Source organism: Rhinichthys klamathensis, unplaced genomic scaffold (assembly GCF_029890125.1).
Source record: "Rhinichthys klamathensis goyatoka isolate OS25496 unplaced genomic scaffold, OSU_Roscu_1.1 h1tg000440l_1, whole genome shotgun sequence".
Taxonomy (NCBI): domain Eukaryota; kingdom Metazoa; phylum Chordata; class Actinopteri; order Cypriniformes; family Leuciscidae; genus Rhinichthys; species Rhinichthys klamathensis.
Genome location: NW_026606936.1, coordinates 576204 through 595345, shown reverse-complemented (window position 1 = coordinate 595345; position 19142 = coordinate 576204). Strand labels below are relative to the sequence as shown.

Below are 19142 nucleotides of genomic sequence, written 5' to 3'. Positions count from 1 at the left end.
ATAAAGTTTACATAAATAAAAGGAAATGGAGAATAATGCAGAGTTGAACTCTGATTTAAAACGGATTTTACAGTAGACTTTGTTTGAGTGAAAGCCGGCGTTTATTTCCAACTAGAGGTATTAAAAATAAATGTATGCATTGTATGCTGACACAAGTAAAAGAGCAATCACAAAATCTCACAGTGTAACATAAGATTATTTAAAAATAACATTTACAATTTCCTGTACAAAATAGCATCTTTGTATAAAAATGTCAATATAAGAAGTAAAATAAATGGTGAAATTAAATATACTGGTTTTCTCTTTATTCTTGCTGTTCATCAAGTCCACTGATATAACCTACTGTCAACTGCAAGTTTTAAAAAACTTAATCCAGTTTGAGTTGGATATGTTTAGTAATAATAACCCATAATGCTATGTTAAACTCTATAAAGAGGTTGCCCTGAGGATTTCACAATTGTCTGATGTTTTCTTGGCCTCCTTGATCTCATCAGTCATTTTAGGATTATCATACAATTCTATTCCATGATCCATTTTTTCATGTTTTCCCTTCTCTTCATCTTCCTCCGTAACATTGCAGCACTTGCAGCAACAGCAGCAGCGAGCGGCTATTATGGTAACCACTCTATCCCATGGTTCAAGAGAGTGGGCCCATAGAGGGAGGAAGCTCCAAGACCGGAGAGCGGAAGGAAGCCACTGAGGTTTGTGCTTCTGTAGAATATTAACAATGATAGCGAAGATCAGAACAGCCACTATGGGAACAAGAACCCCCACAAGGACCTGCCAACCAGCCAAAGAAAGGCCGAAGACAAATAGAGGTAAAGCGAAGAAGCAGAAGATGATGTAAAAGCCCGAAAACCAACGGTACTCGGCTGATAGTTCACCAAGAGCCTTTGCCATTCGAATGGGGAAACGTGTGAAAGGGATTGGATACCACAGCAAAATCCCAGAGATGTTGAAGAAGAGATGAACCAAGGCGATCTAATGGAGAGAAGAGTTACATCATGAAGTTATGGACTGGGTGTATGAGTGATTGTGATTATGCTTGAATATATTTGCATGTCATGCTAACCTGTAATGAACTTTCAAGTTTTTCCCCTGGACTAGCCATGGCGGCTAATATTGCAGTAGTAGTGGTCCCAATATTGGATCCCAGGGAAAGAGGATATACCCTTTCAATTTTTATAACACCAATACCTGAAAAAACACAAGTGTCACTTTACACACACGTCAACTTCCAACAGCTAGGCTTTACTAGTTCTGGTTGTTAAATGGTAAAATACGCTCAAATGTTCTTTGAAGAAAGCAGGCAAATTGATTTCCCATTAATTTACAGCAAGATAGGTAAACAAAAAGAGGTAATACAGAACAAAAATATACTGTCTTAAAGCTAAAAATTAGGGCATTGTTTATTCACCCTCATGTCATTCCAAACCGTTATGACTTTCTTTTCATGCAATTGTAATAAACTTTTGCCATTGAAAAGGACATTTGCAGCTTAAAAGCTTCAAAACATTTATGCACAAAAGCAGCCCTTTTGACTTGTATATTTATAGTCTTCTGAGGGGAGGAACAGACTAAAATTTAAGTGAGAGAAGTACAGTTGCAACACCCAGTTCATGAACATGAATAATTAACTCATAAATCATTCTCACAAATCTTTTCATTGAATCAGTTGATCTGGTTTACAAAACAAATTTGAATGATTCGTTCACCAATTAGACTGATTCAGTCGGTGAGTGAGTAAATAATGCCAAACTTTGAACAACATTCCATCACTGACAAAATTGATCATAATACCTTAATAAAAGACTAAGAATAGATAGATGGCTGTACTGACCGACAAGAGGAGTTATGGCCGAGGTAAAGACAGAACTGCTCTGGACAATAAAGGTCATTCCTGCTCCAACCAGAATTGCAATATATCCAGTCAGCCATGCAAATGGAAATGGAAAATCTGTGCATAGAAACAATAAATCAACAAACAGTCATAAAATAGATCAGTTGATTCTTTTTTTCTTATTTTAACAGGAGTTGACTTCTAAATCTGCTCTCTGGTTCTTATGTATCTCAAGGATGCTGCTGACCAGTGTTCATTATCTTCTTGATGACAACAGCAACCTGGCCCTTGAGCATCGAGTTGAGCAGTTTCACAATCAAAATGAGACAAGTGCACAGGACGAGCAGAGAACAAGCCAGTAGAATCAGACCCGCCGCCAGGTCAGAAAGGTTTGCGTTTACAAAGATGTGATTGCCTGTTTGAATAGAGAGAGACCACAGATGAGTGAGTTTCTGCTTGTTTCTGTATAGTGCTGTCGTCTGTATGTGTCTTTAGTCATAATTATTGCTCAATATCAATGAAAATGGGTGTCAATTTCAAACTCACATTTTTTTATGTTTATAATTTCTGTAACATTTTTTAATTCCCAACAAGGATAGGCACTGCAATTTGCTGCTGTCACATTCTGTTGAGTCTAGAAACAAACAACATCAGAAAAATCAGTAAACCCCAGTAGTATGTCCAACTAATATGGTATTTATTTATTTATATCTGGCACATTGCATCGGCTAGAAAAATTACCGTGTTTGAGGCTGTCTGGCACCAGACCTTGATGAGAGATTTGTTTTTGGCTTCAGAGTCTCCAATAGCAATGCCGCTTATCACAGACTCATCCAGCTGAAAATGAAAAGCATTAATTAATTATTATGATTATGCTTCTAATCTCTTGTAACTTTGTACTGTACAGAAGGGCAGTATAAGGTGTGCGTGGGGTAATTCACTCTCTTCTTGTCCTCATTAATGTTAGCTTCTTTCAACATACCGACAGAACTCATACATACCTCAATGATAGAGAGGGTGAGAGGGTCAGTGATAACATTCAGAAGGGCTGGTGCATTTTCTCCACTCTGGATATTAAATGAGCTCACTATAAGGCTTGTGAGCTTCACCAGGTAACCTGAGGCAATTTCCAATGGCAACAGCACCAGGACAGAAAGCCAGTTAAAGAAATCGTGCACGGTGGCTCCCGCAAATGCCCTGGACACAGAAAAGGGTCACATCTCAATTAAATATCATTAATATCTTTCTGTCAATTCTGTCATTATTTAATCCCTCAAGTCAATGATGACAGAATTTTCATTTTTGGGTGAACTGTTCCTTTAAGTGAATTTCTCTCTGAAAAATGAAATCAGTTCCTGCTTCATGTAATGTTCTATCCAGTCATGATACAATAAGTCAAGTCAAGTCACCTTTAGTGCTTTATACAATAGATTGTTTCAAAGCAGCGTCACAATAATAAACAGGAAAATAACAGAATCAATCATGCAAACGTCATCAAATACGAGACAAATTTGAATTCTACCTGTAAAGCAGCTCTGAAAAGACAATAGTGTCATTATTGATTTCAAGTCAGTTCACTGTTGATTCAGTTCAGTTTATTAACTGTGTAAAGATCATCAGAAATGTGTTAAATTCAAAGCAGTCAGTTTAATTCATTTTAAAACAGTGGCAATGTTATAAAATGAATCAATTATGAAACTAAGTCGATTCAGCTATAAACCAGCTCTGCAGAAGACCATAGTGTCATCATCCAGCTCAATTCAGTTCAAGTTTTTATAACCTATCCAATAGTGTAACTGGAGTCAAATCGATAATGCAATATTACTGAATATTACGTGTCTTTTAAACCCCAACTAAGTAAGCCAAAGCAACAGACAGTGGCAAAGAACCCCAACTCTAAAAAGACTCTAATAGTGCCGTAATTCAGGTCAGTTCAAGGTTGATTCAGTTCAGTTCAATAACTGTGTGAAGGTCAATTATGAAACGAGTTCAGCTCAGATATAAGCAGCTCTACACATTATGAACTTTATATTAATGCCTTATTCTTACCTGCGGAACATGTTCCTGTCGCCAACTTGTGTCATGGCTACAACAGTATTTGTGACTGATGTGCCAATGTTGGTCCCCATAATAATAGGAACAGCAGTTGAGACATCCAGCACTGTTGAAAAGTAGTTTATATTTATTTATTTAAAGTGGGATTTACATCAAGATTTGTAAATTTGAAATCCTGATTCAGGTCAATTTGATTAAATTCTGTTCAAAGATTTTGCATTTATGCTCAAGAAGACTAAAAGAAAGGACCATTTGAAATGTGAATTGTTTTGATACTCACATCCAGACGAGACCATGCTGACCACAATAGATGAGGAGGTGCTGGAGCTCTGGACTAGGAGAGTTACTAGCATCCCAATTACCAGGCCTGCCAAAGGGTTTGAGAGCACTTTATTCTCCTGGAAGATGTCCCCTGCAGCTTTTCCTGAGAAAACACACATCCTTGTTACGCATAACAAGTTTAGTAACTTTGTAGTCTTAAAAAATGGTCCACTTAAAACCAGAAAGGTTGACTTAGCCTGATGCCATGGTTTAAGGAAAGCTGCCTGTGTGCTAATTTAAATGGTTAGTCCACCCAGAAATGCAAATACTGTCATCATTTCACCCTCATGTCGTTCCAAATCTTTATGATTTTTTCTTCTGTGGAACATAAAAAAAGATATTTAGAAAAATGTTGCTAGTAACGGACGTAGGCCAGTAAGATCTGTGCGTGTAAACCTCACTCCCCTGCCCTCAAGAGGTGCGCTAGCGACTGACGTAGCATCTGAGGTCTTTAGCGTCCTTCTCAGCGTGCCCACCTCCCATGCTGGCGACCCCGGTTCAAATCCTGCTCTGAGCGGTTACACTAACCAAACAGTTTTGGTTCCCATTGACCCCTGATGTATTTTTGTCCACATGGGTCAATGAGATCCAAATTGTTTGGTTACCAACATATCTTCTTTTAAGTCCCACAGAAGAAAGACAAGTTTGAAACAACAGGAGGTGCGATAATGATGCCAGAATTTTCATTTTTGGATGAACCCTAGAGAACCACGAATCCAGTGCACTGATATGAATAAATGCATCCTCAATATGAAACCTATAGACAGCAATAAAGAGCATTCATAGAGTTTACCTCCAACAAGCTGGAAAGCTGAGCTGAGGATGTCCAGTGAGCAAACAAACATGTAGAGCAAACCAATCAGCACAATAAATTTGGCTATTGTGGTTAGAACTCTCAGGATCTTCCTTTTGGTGTCCAGATCTAGACAATTTACAGACAGAAAGCATTATGTGAAGCCTGGCATATGAAATAATAGTCAGTCAAACCAAATTTTTTAAAACAAAACCAACTAAATGTTTTTTAAAAATCATGGCTCATAGTGAGAAGAATATAGAGCTCACATTCGAGAAGTGAACAAAATACAGTTTTATTCAGAGGACCAAACTAAGAAAATATATCAGCCCAGGCCCATTAGAAAAAGAAAAAAATACTTTGCGTCGTGTTTAAGTTTCAACGTGACATGTCCAGTGGGTGGCGCTACAAGCGTGTTAAGTTCTTTTCCGGAACAGATGAACGTGAATATGGCAACGTTTTATTACGCCTCTGCTGTTCATTTCTGTTAGAAACTGCAGTGATATGTACGTATTTTGCTTTTTGCAACAATTTTGCCACAGGTATAGGCTAGTATTTACAGTTTGGTGCAGTTGCTGATATATATGGCCACAAATGAATATGGAATTCTGATGTAAATTAATGGATTTTTATATAACAGACTGCTTACATAAAATACACATATCAGTTGTCACTTATCTCATATCTCCCAACAACATGTCAGATTATTTTTAGTTTTATGATCAAAGCTCTAGTTTGTATTGTGGCAGACAAAACATATAATCTAATGCCATACAATGATGTACAAAGAAACGTCCCTCAAAAGCCCAATGTATCATATTTGATACTCACATTTGAACATGCTTTTTAACGATATATGGATAATAAAGACAACCTAAGTTGCTTCAGTCCAGTCAGTGTGTATCTTGAAATATTAATAACAATATAAAAGTTTACTTCAAATCAGTAACGTTTTCACAGCAAAAAGACTTGTACCACTACTTGAAGGTTGACATTTTTATAATTATGCTAAAATGCTTTTTTTTGAGGCATGCAGAAGATTTTACAACAGGTTTTGGCCATGTTGATAGTTTAAAGGCCTTAGAAATGAGATGATGCAGTATAGGCTTCATAAAAAAAAAATAATAAAAAAAAAAAATTGTATAGTAAAGCTTTTGGTAAGGTCAGTGAAAATCACTGCCAATTCAGCATACCTGCCCATTTAACCCCTGTGTCCTGCAATTCTGCCATGTCCCAGGGATCATCCTCAATCAGAGCTGCTGTGGAAAGAGCAGGGGCCATGGAGAGAGACTTCTTTCGGGGAACTAAGAGAACATGTGAAGGAAAGAGAGAGAAACTTTTTTAAATGAGGTTTGTTTAGATTTACGATTTATACTCAGATGTTCACTGTTCATACCGTCAAGTGTTTCTGTTGGCTTCCCCTCAGATTCATCCTCTTGCTTTGGTCGCGGTGCCATTGTCTGTGAAATATAAATATAAATTCTGTCACCGTTTTATTGATGCCTTTTAATGTTTAATGGACTAAATATAGCTTGTAATCGCCTGCGGCATCTTCTCTACTGTACAAATGTAATGGCAATGTTATCTAAGAATGCCATTTTCACGATGCTCACAGTGATAATCCAGTCAGGATCTATAAAGATAAAAGGGTGTTTTATGTTTATGAAATTGTTTTATTGGTGTGGAAAAAATAAGATATGATATGAAAGATAAAATTGAACTATTTATTAAGATTTCTGTAATGGATTTCTATCTTTCAGATAAATGATTCATTATAAGAATTACAATCAATGACAAAAAATTCAAGGTTCAAATTTTTGATTGGTAGGTTTAATTCAGTTTGGACACTTTTTTGCCAGTGAGATGATTGGGGAAAAGTGTCCCAATAATCCTGAATTCACCCTATTTGGTTTTTGTAAGTAAATGGACACAACACACAGGGCTTCTCAATAATCAGAGCTTCCTCGATTGATTAAACTCACATGGTTTTATATTGATTTCTGTACTGTGCCAAACAATTTCCGCACTGGCTTCAGCACTGACAATGAACAGAATGTGAATGATACGTGGCTCATCTTATGTTATTGGCTATATACAAAAATCAAATGAATGTTAAAATATTAATGTAAATGGTACAACAGAATTTCATCTTTTGGAGGTTGTTGTTTTAAAGCTTTTAAAGAATGGTACAACTATTTGGCTGGAATAATAGAAAGTGTTAAGTATTTTCTTAAAAAGAATGAAATGAATAAATTAATGAAGTGTGTTAACATATAATTCAATGACAATTATTAAGATGATTTGAATTAATAGATCATTTATATATTAGAAAGCATTTATTATTCTTTGTTAATTTCAACATTTATACATTATTAAAATCAAAAGCTGTATCTGTTAATTTTTGTAATGGAGTTAACATGAACTAACAATGAAAGTCATATTTGTATGAACTATTAACTATAACATTAAAACATATTGTTAGTTAATATCATTATTTAAAGTTAATGCATTAACCAACGTTAACTAATGTGACCTTATTTGTAAAGTGTCACCACATATTACTTGAAATGTTTTTAAAAATATCATTGAATAAAGGCATTTTCGCAAAGCACTCACCTGATGGTGTAGTTTCTCAAAGCTAAAGCTGTCCAAACTCTTCCGAATCTTTCAGCCGCGTGCGTGGTTATGTTTAGCCCACTTCACCTGCCTTCGAGTTCAATACGTGACTTATCTATGGTCTGAACCGTGTTCCCTCTTTACCTGTCTCACCTGAACCCAGTGCACAGGTAGTTACTCGTAGACCATAACTGACAAAACTATAGCCAAGAACACAAGCACTTGTCTTGAAGGAGACCACTCGATGAGACACACGTGTCCAGGTGATCTGTTTCAGTTCTGCTGTTGTTCAGAGTGGCTCAGTCCAACAACCTCTGCTCAGTCAGTGGCATTTATAAACGCCCAGCAGCGCATTTAGGATTCCCCTGTACAAGGTTTACCACGTCAGTGATAACACTCTGGGTATAGGGAGTCTGTGTGTGTGTGTGTGTGTGTCCATTTATGCACATGGTTCAAAGTGTCCACGTGTGGCATCAGCTAATGACTGTGCGAAGGAGTCTGGATTTTAATGTTTGGGATATGAAAGTCCTAATAAGAAACCTGTGATGTTACTACACAATTGTTTCTATGACACACACACACATGTTGTGTTGTCACATTTTATGGGGACTCTCCATAGACATAATAATTTTTATACTGTACAAACTGTATATTCTATCCCCTTACATGTAACCCTACCCCTAAACCTACCCTTCACAGAAAACTTTCTGCTTTTTCACATTTTCAAAAAAACATCACACACACACACATTTTTGTTTCTGAAATAAAATAAAATAAATAAAAACTACATTTCATATTTTAAAAAAAACAACATTTCTCATTTTCATTCAGTTTGACATGCACCAAACTAAAATAAAACTGAAAAATAATATTAATAAATAAAAATGACAAAAACAACAAAATGACTAAAACTTTAACTTAAAATGAAAATAGAAAACATAAGAAAATATGAATGATACTAAAATAACACTTAAAACTTTGTCGTGTAACATATTTCTTTCTGTATTACAATTTAAAATATATTACATTTATATGATACATTTAAATTGTACAAAGTTACAAAATAATTTAAAAGTTGCCAAAATAACTCACCTAATTTTATTCTTCCATAAAATGAGCTGAACTGTGAATGGTCAGACATTTTTAAAGAACTATGAGAGGTTGTATCCCCCAAAACGGGAATCACTGAACAGCCCATTCCCTCTTTAAGATACACCAGATTTACAACTGTGACATGTATGGTTTCCGAGAATTAAAAAAGCAAAATGTCCTCTACTGAGAACAAAAAACGAATGTGTATGTGTGTGTGTGTGTGTGTGTGTGAACCCTGAATCTAGGGCACTGATCAATACATGAACATTCCTGTTGACCCTGCATCCGCATAGATCACATGACAATCAGTTTCTGAATGAATGAGATCTTTATTATGACAATGGGGAAAACATCCATTCATCCATCCATTTTCCAAACTACATGTGGATGCAAGGATGCTGGAGCCTATTCCAGAATTTCGGTCTGTACGCAAGGAAACTACCTGGACAAATGGTCAGTCCTCACAGGGCTCTGGGGGAAACAATCGTCCCTAATATATTTACATAGATGTCATATTAGGACTTATATTAGTCTAGAATACAAGTTTGTACTTCAGATTTGTTCCTAGTTGTTTTTTTTTTCATACACCAAATCTCTCTTTGAAGAGGAAGTTGTGACTTCAGAGTGAAATTGCAGTGCTCTCTACTGGTTTAAAAGCACTCATTAAGTGTATTAGCTACACTAGTATGTAGCTATTAATTATAGCGATATTAGATCATATGAAACCAGTTTTCACACTTTTTGCATCAAAATGATACTTTACAAAGACTGAATGTGAATATTATGACAGCATCCCCCAATAGAGCATATGGGGCCATTTGTCACAATAGAAACCATGGTTTCACCTATTTTAAATGTAAAATCTAGAGAGACTAAATAGACTGAAGTTTATTTAAAGTACAATTAGTGTATCCACAGAACGCAGTGAAATAAAACAAGTTAGAAGTGTAAATGAGCACAGATTAATCTAAAGGTTTGTATAAAATGTTTGATATCAAAATAAACATTTCCTTATCATGAAGTTTAGTATATTATTCTAATATTTTTTATTATTCTTATCATGCATTAGATAAACTGACAAACAGTCTACACTAAAAATGAAAGTGAAAATAGAATGTAGGCTAAAAATAGTCTAACAAACAGACAGACCCTGTGACCTGAAAAGGAGAGGAGCAATATCATTCTGTTTGGAGCTGATCGATCACTGAATAACTGATTTCCCAGTTTAGACTAATGGAGCCACCAGCTGGTTTCAGTCCAGTTCTAAAACCACCAGAGCATTGATAAAGAATGTCAGAATAGCATACAAACATATCTGTTAATACATTATGACATTCAGATACCATTTAAACGCCTGGGGGTCAGTGAGATTTTCTAATGTTTTTTTGAAAGAAGACTCTTCTGCTCACCAAGGCTGCACTGTAAAAAAAAGAAAAAAAAGAAAGCTGTGCCAGCTGTGGTTGCCAGAATAATTCTATAATAATACAGTACTAATTCATATTTACAGAACAACGTTTAAATTTTACAGCATAAAACAGTAATTTACAAACATTTGGTGCCTACTTACTGCTATTAACAGTTTCTTTCCCATTGCGTTTTTTCCACAATAATACAGTTAAAATTACATTCATTTTTTTACAGTCTGCATTTAGTATTTCGTCAAAAAGACAATAAAAACAGTCATATTGTGAAATATCATTACAATGAAATAAATGATTTCTATTTTAATCAATTTATTTTTTTATTTAATTTATTGTGTAATTTATTCTGTGATGGCAAAGCTGAATTTTCAGCATCATTAAACTGTTGAAAACAGTTCTGCTTAATATTTTTGTATAAACATTATTTTCCCTCAGGATTATTTGATGAATAAAAAGCTCAACAGCATTTATTTAAAATAGAAATCTTTTAAATGTCTTTACTATCACGTTTGGTCAATTCAATGCATTCTTTTTGAATAAAAGTATCGATTTTACCAACCACTGCACTGAACTACGAACACATCATGACACAAAACTGTCACATTTGTGAACATTTACTACTCGACCCCATAACAGCATCCCGTCAGGCATCATTGAGGCATTAACACTACAAGGTTGTACCTGACGACCAGAAGTTCGTCGATGATGATCCAATATGTTATTTTATTTGAAAAACGCGTTCGTATAGTTTGGTGTGAAATGTTTTACGACCATTTTGAAAGTTGTAGCTATTCCATGTCAAACCGCATGATGGCACTAACAGCTGGTCACCATGAACTCCTACGGAACAGTCGAGGAAGAAGGTTCCCGTAGATTTGACATTAACTGGAGAGCAGCAACAGCCAAAGACATAGGATGCACAATGTCCCAGGAGTCTCCAGCGGACCCTGGACGCCCAGGGAATGCAGCCTTGGTGTGTTTGGTAACAAGATATCACTTAAAAAGAAAGAAAAGGATAGATTGATTTAGCCAGGTTATGCATTGTAATGCTGAATGCTGTTGGTCTCCACTATTGCGTCACATAATCAGTAGACCTGCTTATGCACCATAATGCATGAATGCATGCTAGATCTCATCTGTCTTACCATTATACAATTTTCTGGATATTACTATAATATTATTATTATTATACTATAGTACTATTATTCTTTGTTATTAGTAAATAAATACTTTAATGATACATATTTATATACTGTTATTACTGTATAATATATTTAAAATATTAATCACATTTAGAGAGCTGTAGAAAACTTGATATTCATGTGTGTGTGTGTACGTGTACATATATATATGAACATGATATGTTTCAATATGTGTATGTAGGGTCCCATTGGAATTGACTACAACCCCACTGAGGAGGAGAGGAAGGTGTTCAGGGAATGCAACCAGGAAAGCTTCTGGTATAGATGTGAGTAGATGTTCAGTGTTTTTATCCATTATTATGCTTGTGGTTTTATTGATATCATAACTGATTTATGTTTCTGTCTTTACATACTGTACATACAGCTCTCCCTATATCTGCCACCAGCATGGCCTTCACTCAGTTCCTTATTTCTAGAGGTGGGTTTGTTGAGAATCTTACCCGAAACCAAACCTTTAAACAATAATGTAAATGTTTTGATTTCATTTTTATAGGAGCTCTTACGTCCTCTGGCAGATTTGGATCATTGCCTAAAGTAGTTTGTGAGTAAAATTTACTGTCCATGTAACTGCGAGATGGTTTATTGTTAGACTGAATGTTAAAAATATGTATGTACATCTTGTATGTGTATGTATGTGTTAGTTGCTGGTGTTTGTGGGTACCTTGGAGGGAAGATATCATACATGAAGACATGCCAGGAGAAGTTTATGAGCTTGGAGAATTCACCACTAGGGGAGGCACTGAGACAGAAACAGCACCACCAACCACCAAAGTAAGCAATGGTGAAAAACTGTTTAATGGTCTAACTCCACAATTCAGTACTTCACAGTTCAAAGTCTTTGTAATATGTTTTAGCAATACATTTCTAACATTTATAATGTGTTTAGATTTTTTTTTTTGAATTGCCTTTACAGGGACTTTAATCTAAATGTCATAACTGGACCTTATGGTGAAAATGACTGCTGACGTATGCCAGATTTTTTATATAGCTTTTGTATACCTCCATTTTTGAGTGTAATGCCTACATCTCAGGAACCGTTTAAACCTGGTATTAAGATGTCAAGACAGGGAGACCCAAGTTTGGTTTGAAGACGAAAAACGTACAAAACACAATGTTCTCTCACCATTCCTGATTTCTAACACGCATTTACAGCATTTGACATGGTCTTGCGGCTATCAGAGCAGAAACAAAAGCTATTTCTCTCCGTGTGTTTTCAGTCCTCTCTGGGCGGCGCATTCATATGTAAATCACGTGAGCTTATTTTGTCCATTAGATCGAAATATCTGAAAAAAACTACATTTACCCACCCATAGATCCTTCGTTTAAATAAATTTGGTCAGAAGTGGTTGAAAGTGGCCAAAAGAGACGGATTAAAATACCAGGTGTAAACGGGATACTTGTGATCCGATCGACCAAAACGCATCTTAATACCAGGTGTAAACAGGGCCTAACAATGCAGAACAAAAGATCAGCTGCTATTTCCATTTTATCGTAATTTTAAATAAAAGGAGTGATGTTTTGGAAGAGACATTTGGAAGAAATTTTTATTGTTTTTTTTTCCAGGTTTACTAGTGAGCAGCCAGGGTTGAGTGATCCAAACAAAGCTGATTTTGAGCCAGTCTTTCAGCTTGATGATCAGAGGGATCAGTCGGCCTCCTATGCCAGTGATTTCACTAACACTAACCCCATGCATTCAACAAACCACTCTGGCACCCAAATTACAGGCAAGTTAAAGTGCCATCATTTATTTGCATTAAAAACTGCTGTAGGTCTTATTACCCTTAACATTTGCTGGAGATCTTAGTTATTACTTAGCCTATTTTTAAACAGTAGAATAGTTCCTCAACCTCAACCTCAAACTATTCTGGAGGACCACTGTACCGCAAAGGTTAGCTCGAACCCTAATCATACACACCTGAACCAATCAAGGTCTTCAGGATTACTAGAAAGCTACAGGGTTTTAACAGGGTTGGAGCCACTAGCGGCGCCAGGAATTTGATTGTAGGTGGGCCTCCAGAAAACTGGATGGGCCAGTTAAAATAAGCAAAAAAATAATAATCAGTGCAGCAGGCGCAATGATATGACGCAGCGCCTGAAAATAGGTCACGTTGGAAGTTACCGAGCTGGGGTCTATTTTCAGGCGCTGTGTCATATCATTACGCCTGCTGCTCTCATGGTACGGCAGTAAAGTTTCTTGATTATTACGCAGGAATGAGAGTATAGTTCCTTGCCATATCAGCCTAGAAAATTGCAACTTTACATTTTCCATCGGTCTTAGTGCACGATGTAACTACAGAAGAGTCAAGTTTTAAATAGGAAAAATATCGAAACTCTTTGGTCATTTTTTTTTTTTTTTAGAAATGCTAATGGTCTTGTCCACTTCAATGATGTATGCTAAGCTATGCTAAAAGTGGTACCGCCAGAACCGGAGATCGGCTGAATGGATTCAAAAACGGTAAAACTCAACAGTTTAACTCTGGGAGAGTTGTAAAATGAGCCTATTTCCAAAAAAAGTGGAGTATCCCTTTAAGCAATCAAATCTAGGGAGGCAGGACATGTAAATGTACCGAACACGTTTCGAACCGTGACCCTAAAACCGAAGTATGTACCGAACTTCTGTGTACCGTTACACCCCTAGTCACGTGTTATTTCAACGCGTGACGTTCTGTTCATTCGTCATCAGACTGGGAATTATGCATTTCTAAGACAACACTATCAATGGCCAAATTAATCTGCAGCGGGCATGTGGTACAAATAGAAGCTCTTCAAAAATTCACAGCTTCCTAGTTGAAATTACGAGCTCTACGAGGATGTGAATGCGTTTTACAAGTTGAAATCTGGTAATTACAGTAATTACATGTTGTGAATGCACCTAGTGTTTGCCCTTCCCTGCCATTGAGTGTGTGTTATTTAAAACCTTCCCTCGAATCCAGCAGAATCATCTTACATTGAGGATGATGCACAGAAGAAACATGTTCTATACAAGGACCTACAGAGCAAGAACAGGGAAAACTATGAAGTCACAATGAAACCAGACGCACTGCCGAAGTCTTCGGCCGATTCCACCCCAACCAAGACAGGTGAGACCTGCCAATATACTATCCAACGTCCTAACTAGAGCTGTGTTCGAAATCGCCACCTATACCATCATTCTCTATTCCCTACATTAGTCCACTAATAATAGTTTACTTGAAGGAGTGAATGAAAAGTTTAATAATAATTTAAAACTTAGCAAACTGGCTGCTCCAGTAGTAATAAAAAAGATTTATCTTGAAGTCTGTCATGGAAACTATGTATAAACTTTAATTAAACATTTAATAATCAATTAAAGAGGAATTTATACCTGTGTGATATTACACTGTACCCACATTGGACAAGTGGAAAATGAATGTATGGATGATTCTTTCAGTACGAACCTCACAGTGCATTATGGGTATTCTCTAGCAGTTGAGTGTACATCAGTTGTACACTCGTTATTGTGGTGCATTATGGGATTGAACGAGTGCACTCAATAACGCCAACTATGGTTTCGGACACCACTACAAATGTCTGTCCCCTCAAATAGTGCCCTATTTAAGGGTATAGGGGGCGATTTCAGACACAGCCCAATTGTGTTGCAACAATTTTTTTTTGTCCACTAAACTAAAAACTCAAATATACATGGAGAATATAAAAGTTAATACTTCTGACCTTTGACATCAGAGTGGTTAGAGAGAACACCGGTTACACAGAGCACCGGTAACACAGCACACATGTTCACCAAAACCACATTTATTTGATCAAAAATACAGTAAAAACAGTAACATTGTGAAATATTATTACAATTTAAACTAACTGTTTTTAATTTAATTTATTCCTATGATGGCAAAGCTGAAATTTTAGCAGCCATTACTCCATGATCCTTCAGAAATCATTCTAATATGCTAATTTGGTTCGCAAAAAAACATTTCTTATTATCAATGTTGAAAAAAGTTGTGCTGCTTAATATTTTTATGGAAACTGAATACTTTTTTCAGGGTTCTTTGATGAATAGAAAGTACAAAAGAACAGCATTTATTTGAAACATATATATTTTATGTTACAATTTAATGCATCCTTGCTGAATAAAAATATTAATATATTCTGTCCTGACCATAAAATTAAGCTTCTCATCTTCCCGCTCACCGTGCTGGCGACTGTGCCATTGAGCTTTTGCCTGGGGCCGTACCTCCACGCGGAAGAGTTTCTGTATTAATATATATACACTCACCGGCCACTTTATTCGGTACCCCATGCTAGTAACGGGTTGGACCCCCTTTTGCCTTCAGAACTGCCTCAATTCTTCGTGGCATAGATTCAACAAGGTGCTGGAAGCATTCCTCAGGGAGTTTGGTCCATATTGACATGATGGCATCACACAGTTGCCGCAGATTTGTCGGCTGCACATCCATGATGCGAATCTCCCGTTCCACCACATCCCAAAGATGCTCTATTGGGTTGAGATCTGGTGACTGTGGAGGCCATTTTAGTACAGTGAACTCATTGTCATGTTCAAGAAACCAATTTGAAATGATTAGAGCTTTGTGACATGGTGGAAGTAGCCATCAGAGGATGGGTACATGGTGGCCATAAAGGGATGGACATGGTCAGAAACAATGCTCAGGTAGGCCGTGGCATTTAAACGATGCCCAATTGGCACTAAGGGGCCTAAAGTGTGCCAGGAAAACATCCCCCACACCATTACACCACCAACACCAGCCTGCACAGTGGTAACAAGGCATGATGGTTCCATGTTCTCATTCTGTTTACGCCAAATTCTGACTCTAACATCTGAATGTCTCAACAGAAATCGAGACTCATCAGACCAGGCAACATTTTTCCAGTCTTCAACTGTTCAATTTTGGTGAGCTCTTGCAAATTGTAGCCTCTTTTTCCTATTTGTAGTGGAGATGAGTGGTACCCGGTGGAGTCTTCTGCTGTTGTAGCCCATCCGCCTCGAGGTTGTGCGTGTTGTGGCTTCACAAATGCTTTGCTGCATACCTCGGTTGTAACGAGTGGTTATTTCAGTCACTGTTGCCCTTCTATCAGCTCGAACCAGTCTGGCCATTCTCCTCTGACCTCTGGCATCAACAAGGCATTTCCGACCACAGAACTGCCGCTCACTGGATGTTTTTTCTTTTTCGGACCATTCTCTGTAAACCCTAGAGATGGTTGTGCGTGAAAATCCCAGTAGATTAGCAGTTTCTGAAATACTCAGACCAGCCCTTCTGGCACCAACAATCATGCCACGTTCAAAGTCACTCAAATCACCTTTCTTCCCCATACTGATGCTCGGTTTGAACTGCAGGAGATTGTCTTGACCATGTCTACATGCCTAAATGCACTGAGTTGCCGCCATGTGATTGGCTGCTTAGAAATTAAGTGTTAACGAGCAGTTGGACAGGTGTACCTAATAAAGTGGCCGGTGAGTGTATATAGTATATATAAGAATAGTGTTTTGTACTTATATTAGTAAAAAAAAAAACCTCTTTTTTGCCTACATGATGTGTATATATACTAAGGCTGTCAGTTAAACGCGTTATTAACGGCGTTAACGCAAACCCATTTTAACGGCGTCAATTTTTTTAATCGCGCGATTAACGCGTTTGGCCTAGCAAATTTCGTAGTTTTTTTCACATGCTTTTGCAACAGGACGCGGCATGCGCGGCGCTGCACTATGAAACCTATTCATTTCAATGGCTTGCGCTGCGCAAGGACGTTTTGTTGCTTCGTCGACCAAAGCGCAAGCGGATCTAGCTAGAGTAGACCGTGTTCCGGAAAATTCTGTTCCCGTTTCCCCTTCAGCGCGCATGCGCAACAGCAAGACGAAAATCATGATCTCACGTCATTATTCCGCGCAAACTCCTAGCCATATATTGTGCAATGATTGTGCATCGCGGTGTTTTTACTTATTCTCCATCACAGTAATGTACATTTTACTCTGTTTGTTAGATAATCTGCAATTACATACAGGTTTTAAAGCATAGAATGTATATTTTCAGATGTTTATGGCTCAATCGGATGTAGATAACGTTACATCGCACTTGCTAATTCTAGTTATACGTTCTTTTTATTATTATTTTTATTACTGCGTGTGTGTCGGTTTGCTGTAGACATAAATAAACTATATTGCACTGCACAAATAAGTAATCTGTGTTGTTATTCTCATTTATGTTATTTTATGATATTCGTCTACTTGAAGGCCCAGAAAAAGTGGTTCTGTATAGTACATTTTCAGTATTTATAACACACTGCTGTGATGCTGGTGATGTATTTAAGTGGCATCTTCATGTGTAAACACTGTCATCCATCGATCAGTCTCTTACACTGAGAACACAGGGGGAACCGTTTTACCTGCTGGCCCAGAAAAAGTGGTTCCCCCCTGCAATATTACATTTTTAAGGAATTCATAACACACTGCAGTGATGCTGGTGATGTATTTAAGTGTCATCTTCATGTGTAAACACTGTCATCCATCGATCCGTCTCTTACACTGAACACACAGGGGGAACCGTTTTACCTGCTGGCCCAGAAAAAGTGGTTCCCCCCCTGCAATATTACATTTTTAAGTAATTCATAACACACTGCAGTGATGCTGGTGATGTATTTAAGTGGCATCTTCATGTGTAAACACTGTCATCCATCGATCAGTCTCTTACACTTACAAACAAAACAACAGGCACGACGCCGCACACACTTGTTTGGGCTTGCGAGCCGGCCAAATATTTGGTTAACGTTACGTTTTGAGTGGATGACGAGCGCGAGACGCCGAAATGGATGCCAATAAGATTCTGAATGGAAAGTTTACTTTTAAAAAGTTGCCAAATGGTTCCATTGACAAGACCAAAGTAATCTGTGTGTTGTGTCGTTGTGAACTGAGCTATCATCATCGCAGCACGTCCAGTCTGAAATCACACACACAGCTGATGCGAATTCTCCGCCCCCTCGTAAATTTCAGGACCTCGTCAGTATTTCTTTCACCCTTTTATTGATGGACAGTTACATTGTGTGAGAAATTACTTGCTCCAAGTGAGAATGTTAGTGTGAATTTGAACACAGTAAATGCCAATGTTGTTTTCAATAAAAAAACATTTGCACAAAGCAAGCCGATACACTTTTCAATGTTGATAAGAGCATTAAAATGAGAAAAAAAAACTATGGGACAAAAAGAAATCAAGAGAAGTTTAGAATAGATAAAAATTTGCATTAATTGCGATTAATCGCGAGTTAACTATGACATTAATGCGATTAAATATTTTAATCGTTTGACAGCACTAATTATACATTTCTTTTTTGTAAACAGGGAAGAAGAATATATATGGAGACACATGGGAGGAGTGAGAGCTGCTTCAACGCACTGTTTCACTGTCTAAATTCGCTGTCTGTAACTGAGGTCTTTTACAATATAGATGTCTTACTGTGTCTGAGAGATGATTGTCATTGACTTTGTACCTATTTAAAGTTAAAGACGCTACTATTGGTTTTTAAATTGTGTACAGCTCACTGCATTATCTAATAATAGCAGCAAAATTTTGAAATTGTGGGGATACAGTTAGGTGTTTACATTCTCGGAAGACATTTTAATGATGCTTTCCCACTAAAAAACTAAACCTATGGTATTTATTTACTCAAAATTGAAAGCTATGGTATTTACATTTATTGATTTATCGTTTATCAAAAGCGACTTGCAAATGATGAATACAAGCGAAAATATTTGGAGAGTTTTTAGCACACCATGAAAGAGGCCATCTACAAGAGCAGACTATTTTTTTTCGCTCATTTCA

General features: G+C 37.0%; 2 protein-coding genes across 3 annotated transcripts; one reads left to right on the top strand and one right to left on the bottom strand.

Moving 5' to 3' along the window:
- Nucleotides 1-415: 415 nt before the first annotated feature.
- On the bottom strand, nt 416-7981 carry slc34a2a (solute carrier family 34 member 2a). The gene is made up of 13 exons (XM_056236196.1): nt 7626-7981; nt 6406-6469; nt 6203-6313; nt 5010-5138; nt 4176-4319; nt 3890-4001; nt 2842-3037; nt 2582-2677; nt 2387-2474; nt 2088-2255; nt 1841-1957; nt 1073-1197; nt 416-981 (listed from the first exon to the last, which is right to left on the bottom strand). The coding sequence occupies exons 2-13, from the start codon at nt 6464-6466 to the stop codon at nt 427-429; spliced, it is 1902 nt and encodes a 633-aa protein (XP_056092171.1). The 5' UTR covers nt 6467-6469; nt 7626-7981; the 3' UTR covers nt 416-426.
- Nucleotides 7982-11032: 3051 nt separating this feature from the next.
- On the top strand, nt 11033-18740 carry LOC130071387 (OCIA domain-containing protein 1). Of its 2 annotated transcripts, none has more exons than XM_056236173.1 (8): nt 11033-11111; nt 11522-11606; nt 11705-11758; nt 11834-11881; nt 11982-12111; nt 12904-13064; nt 14277-14420; nt 18662-18740. In XM_056236173.1, exons 1-8 carry the CDS (start codon nt 11061-11063, stop codon nt 18697-18699), a joined length of 711 nt encoding a protein of 236 aa, XP_056092148.1. In that variant the 5' UTR covers nt 11033-11060; the 3' UTR covers nt 18700-18740. The 2 variants fall into 2 exon arrangements, with proteins under 2 accessions (XP_056092148.1, XP_056092146.1); XM_056236171.1 differs by having other exon boundaries at nt 11039-11120.
- The last annotated feature ends 402 nt before the right edge of the window (nt 18741-19142 follow it).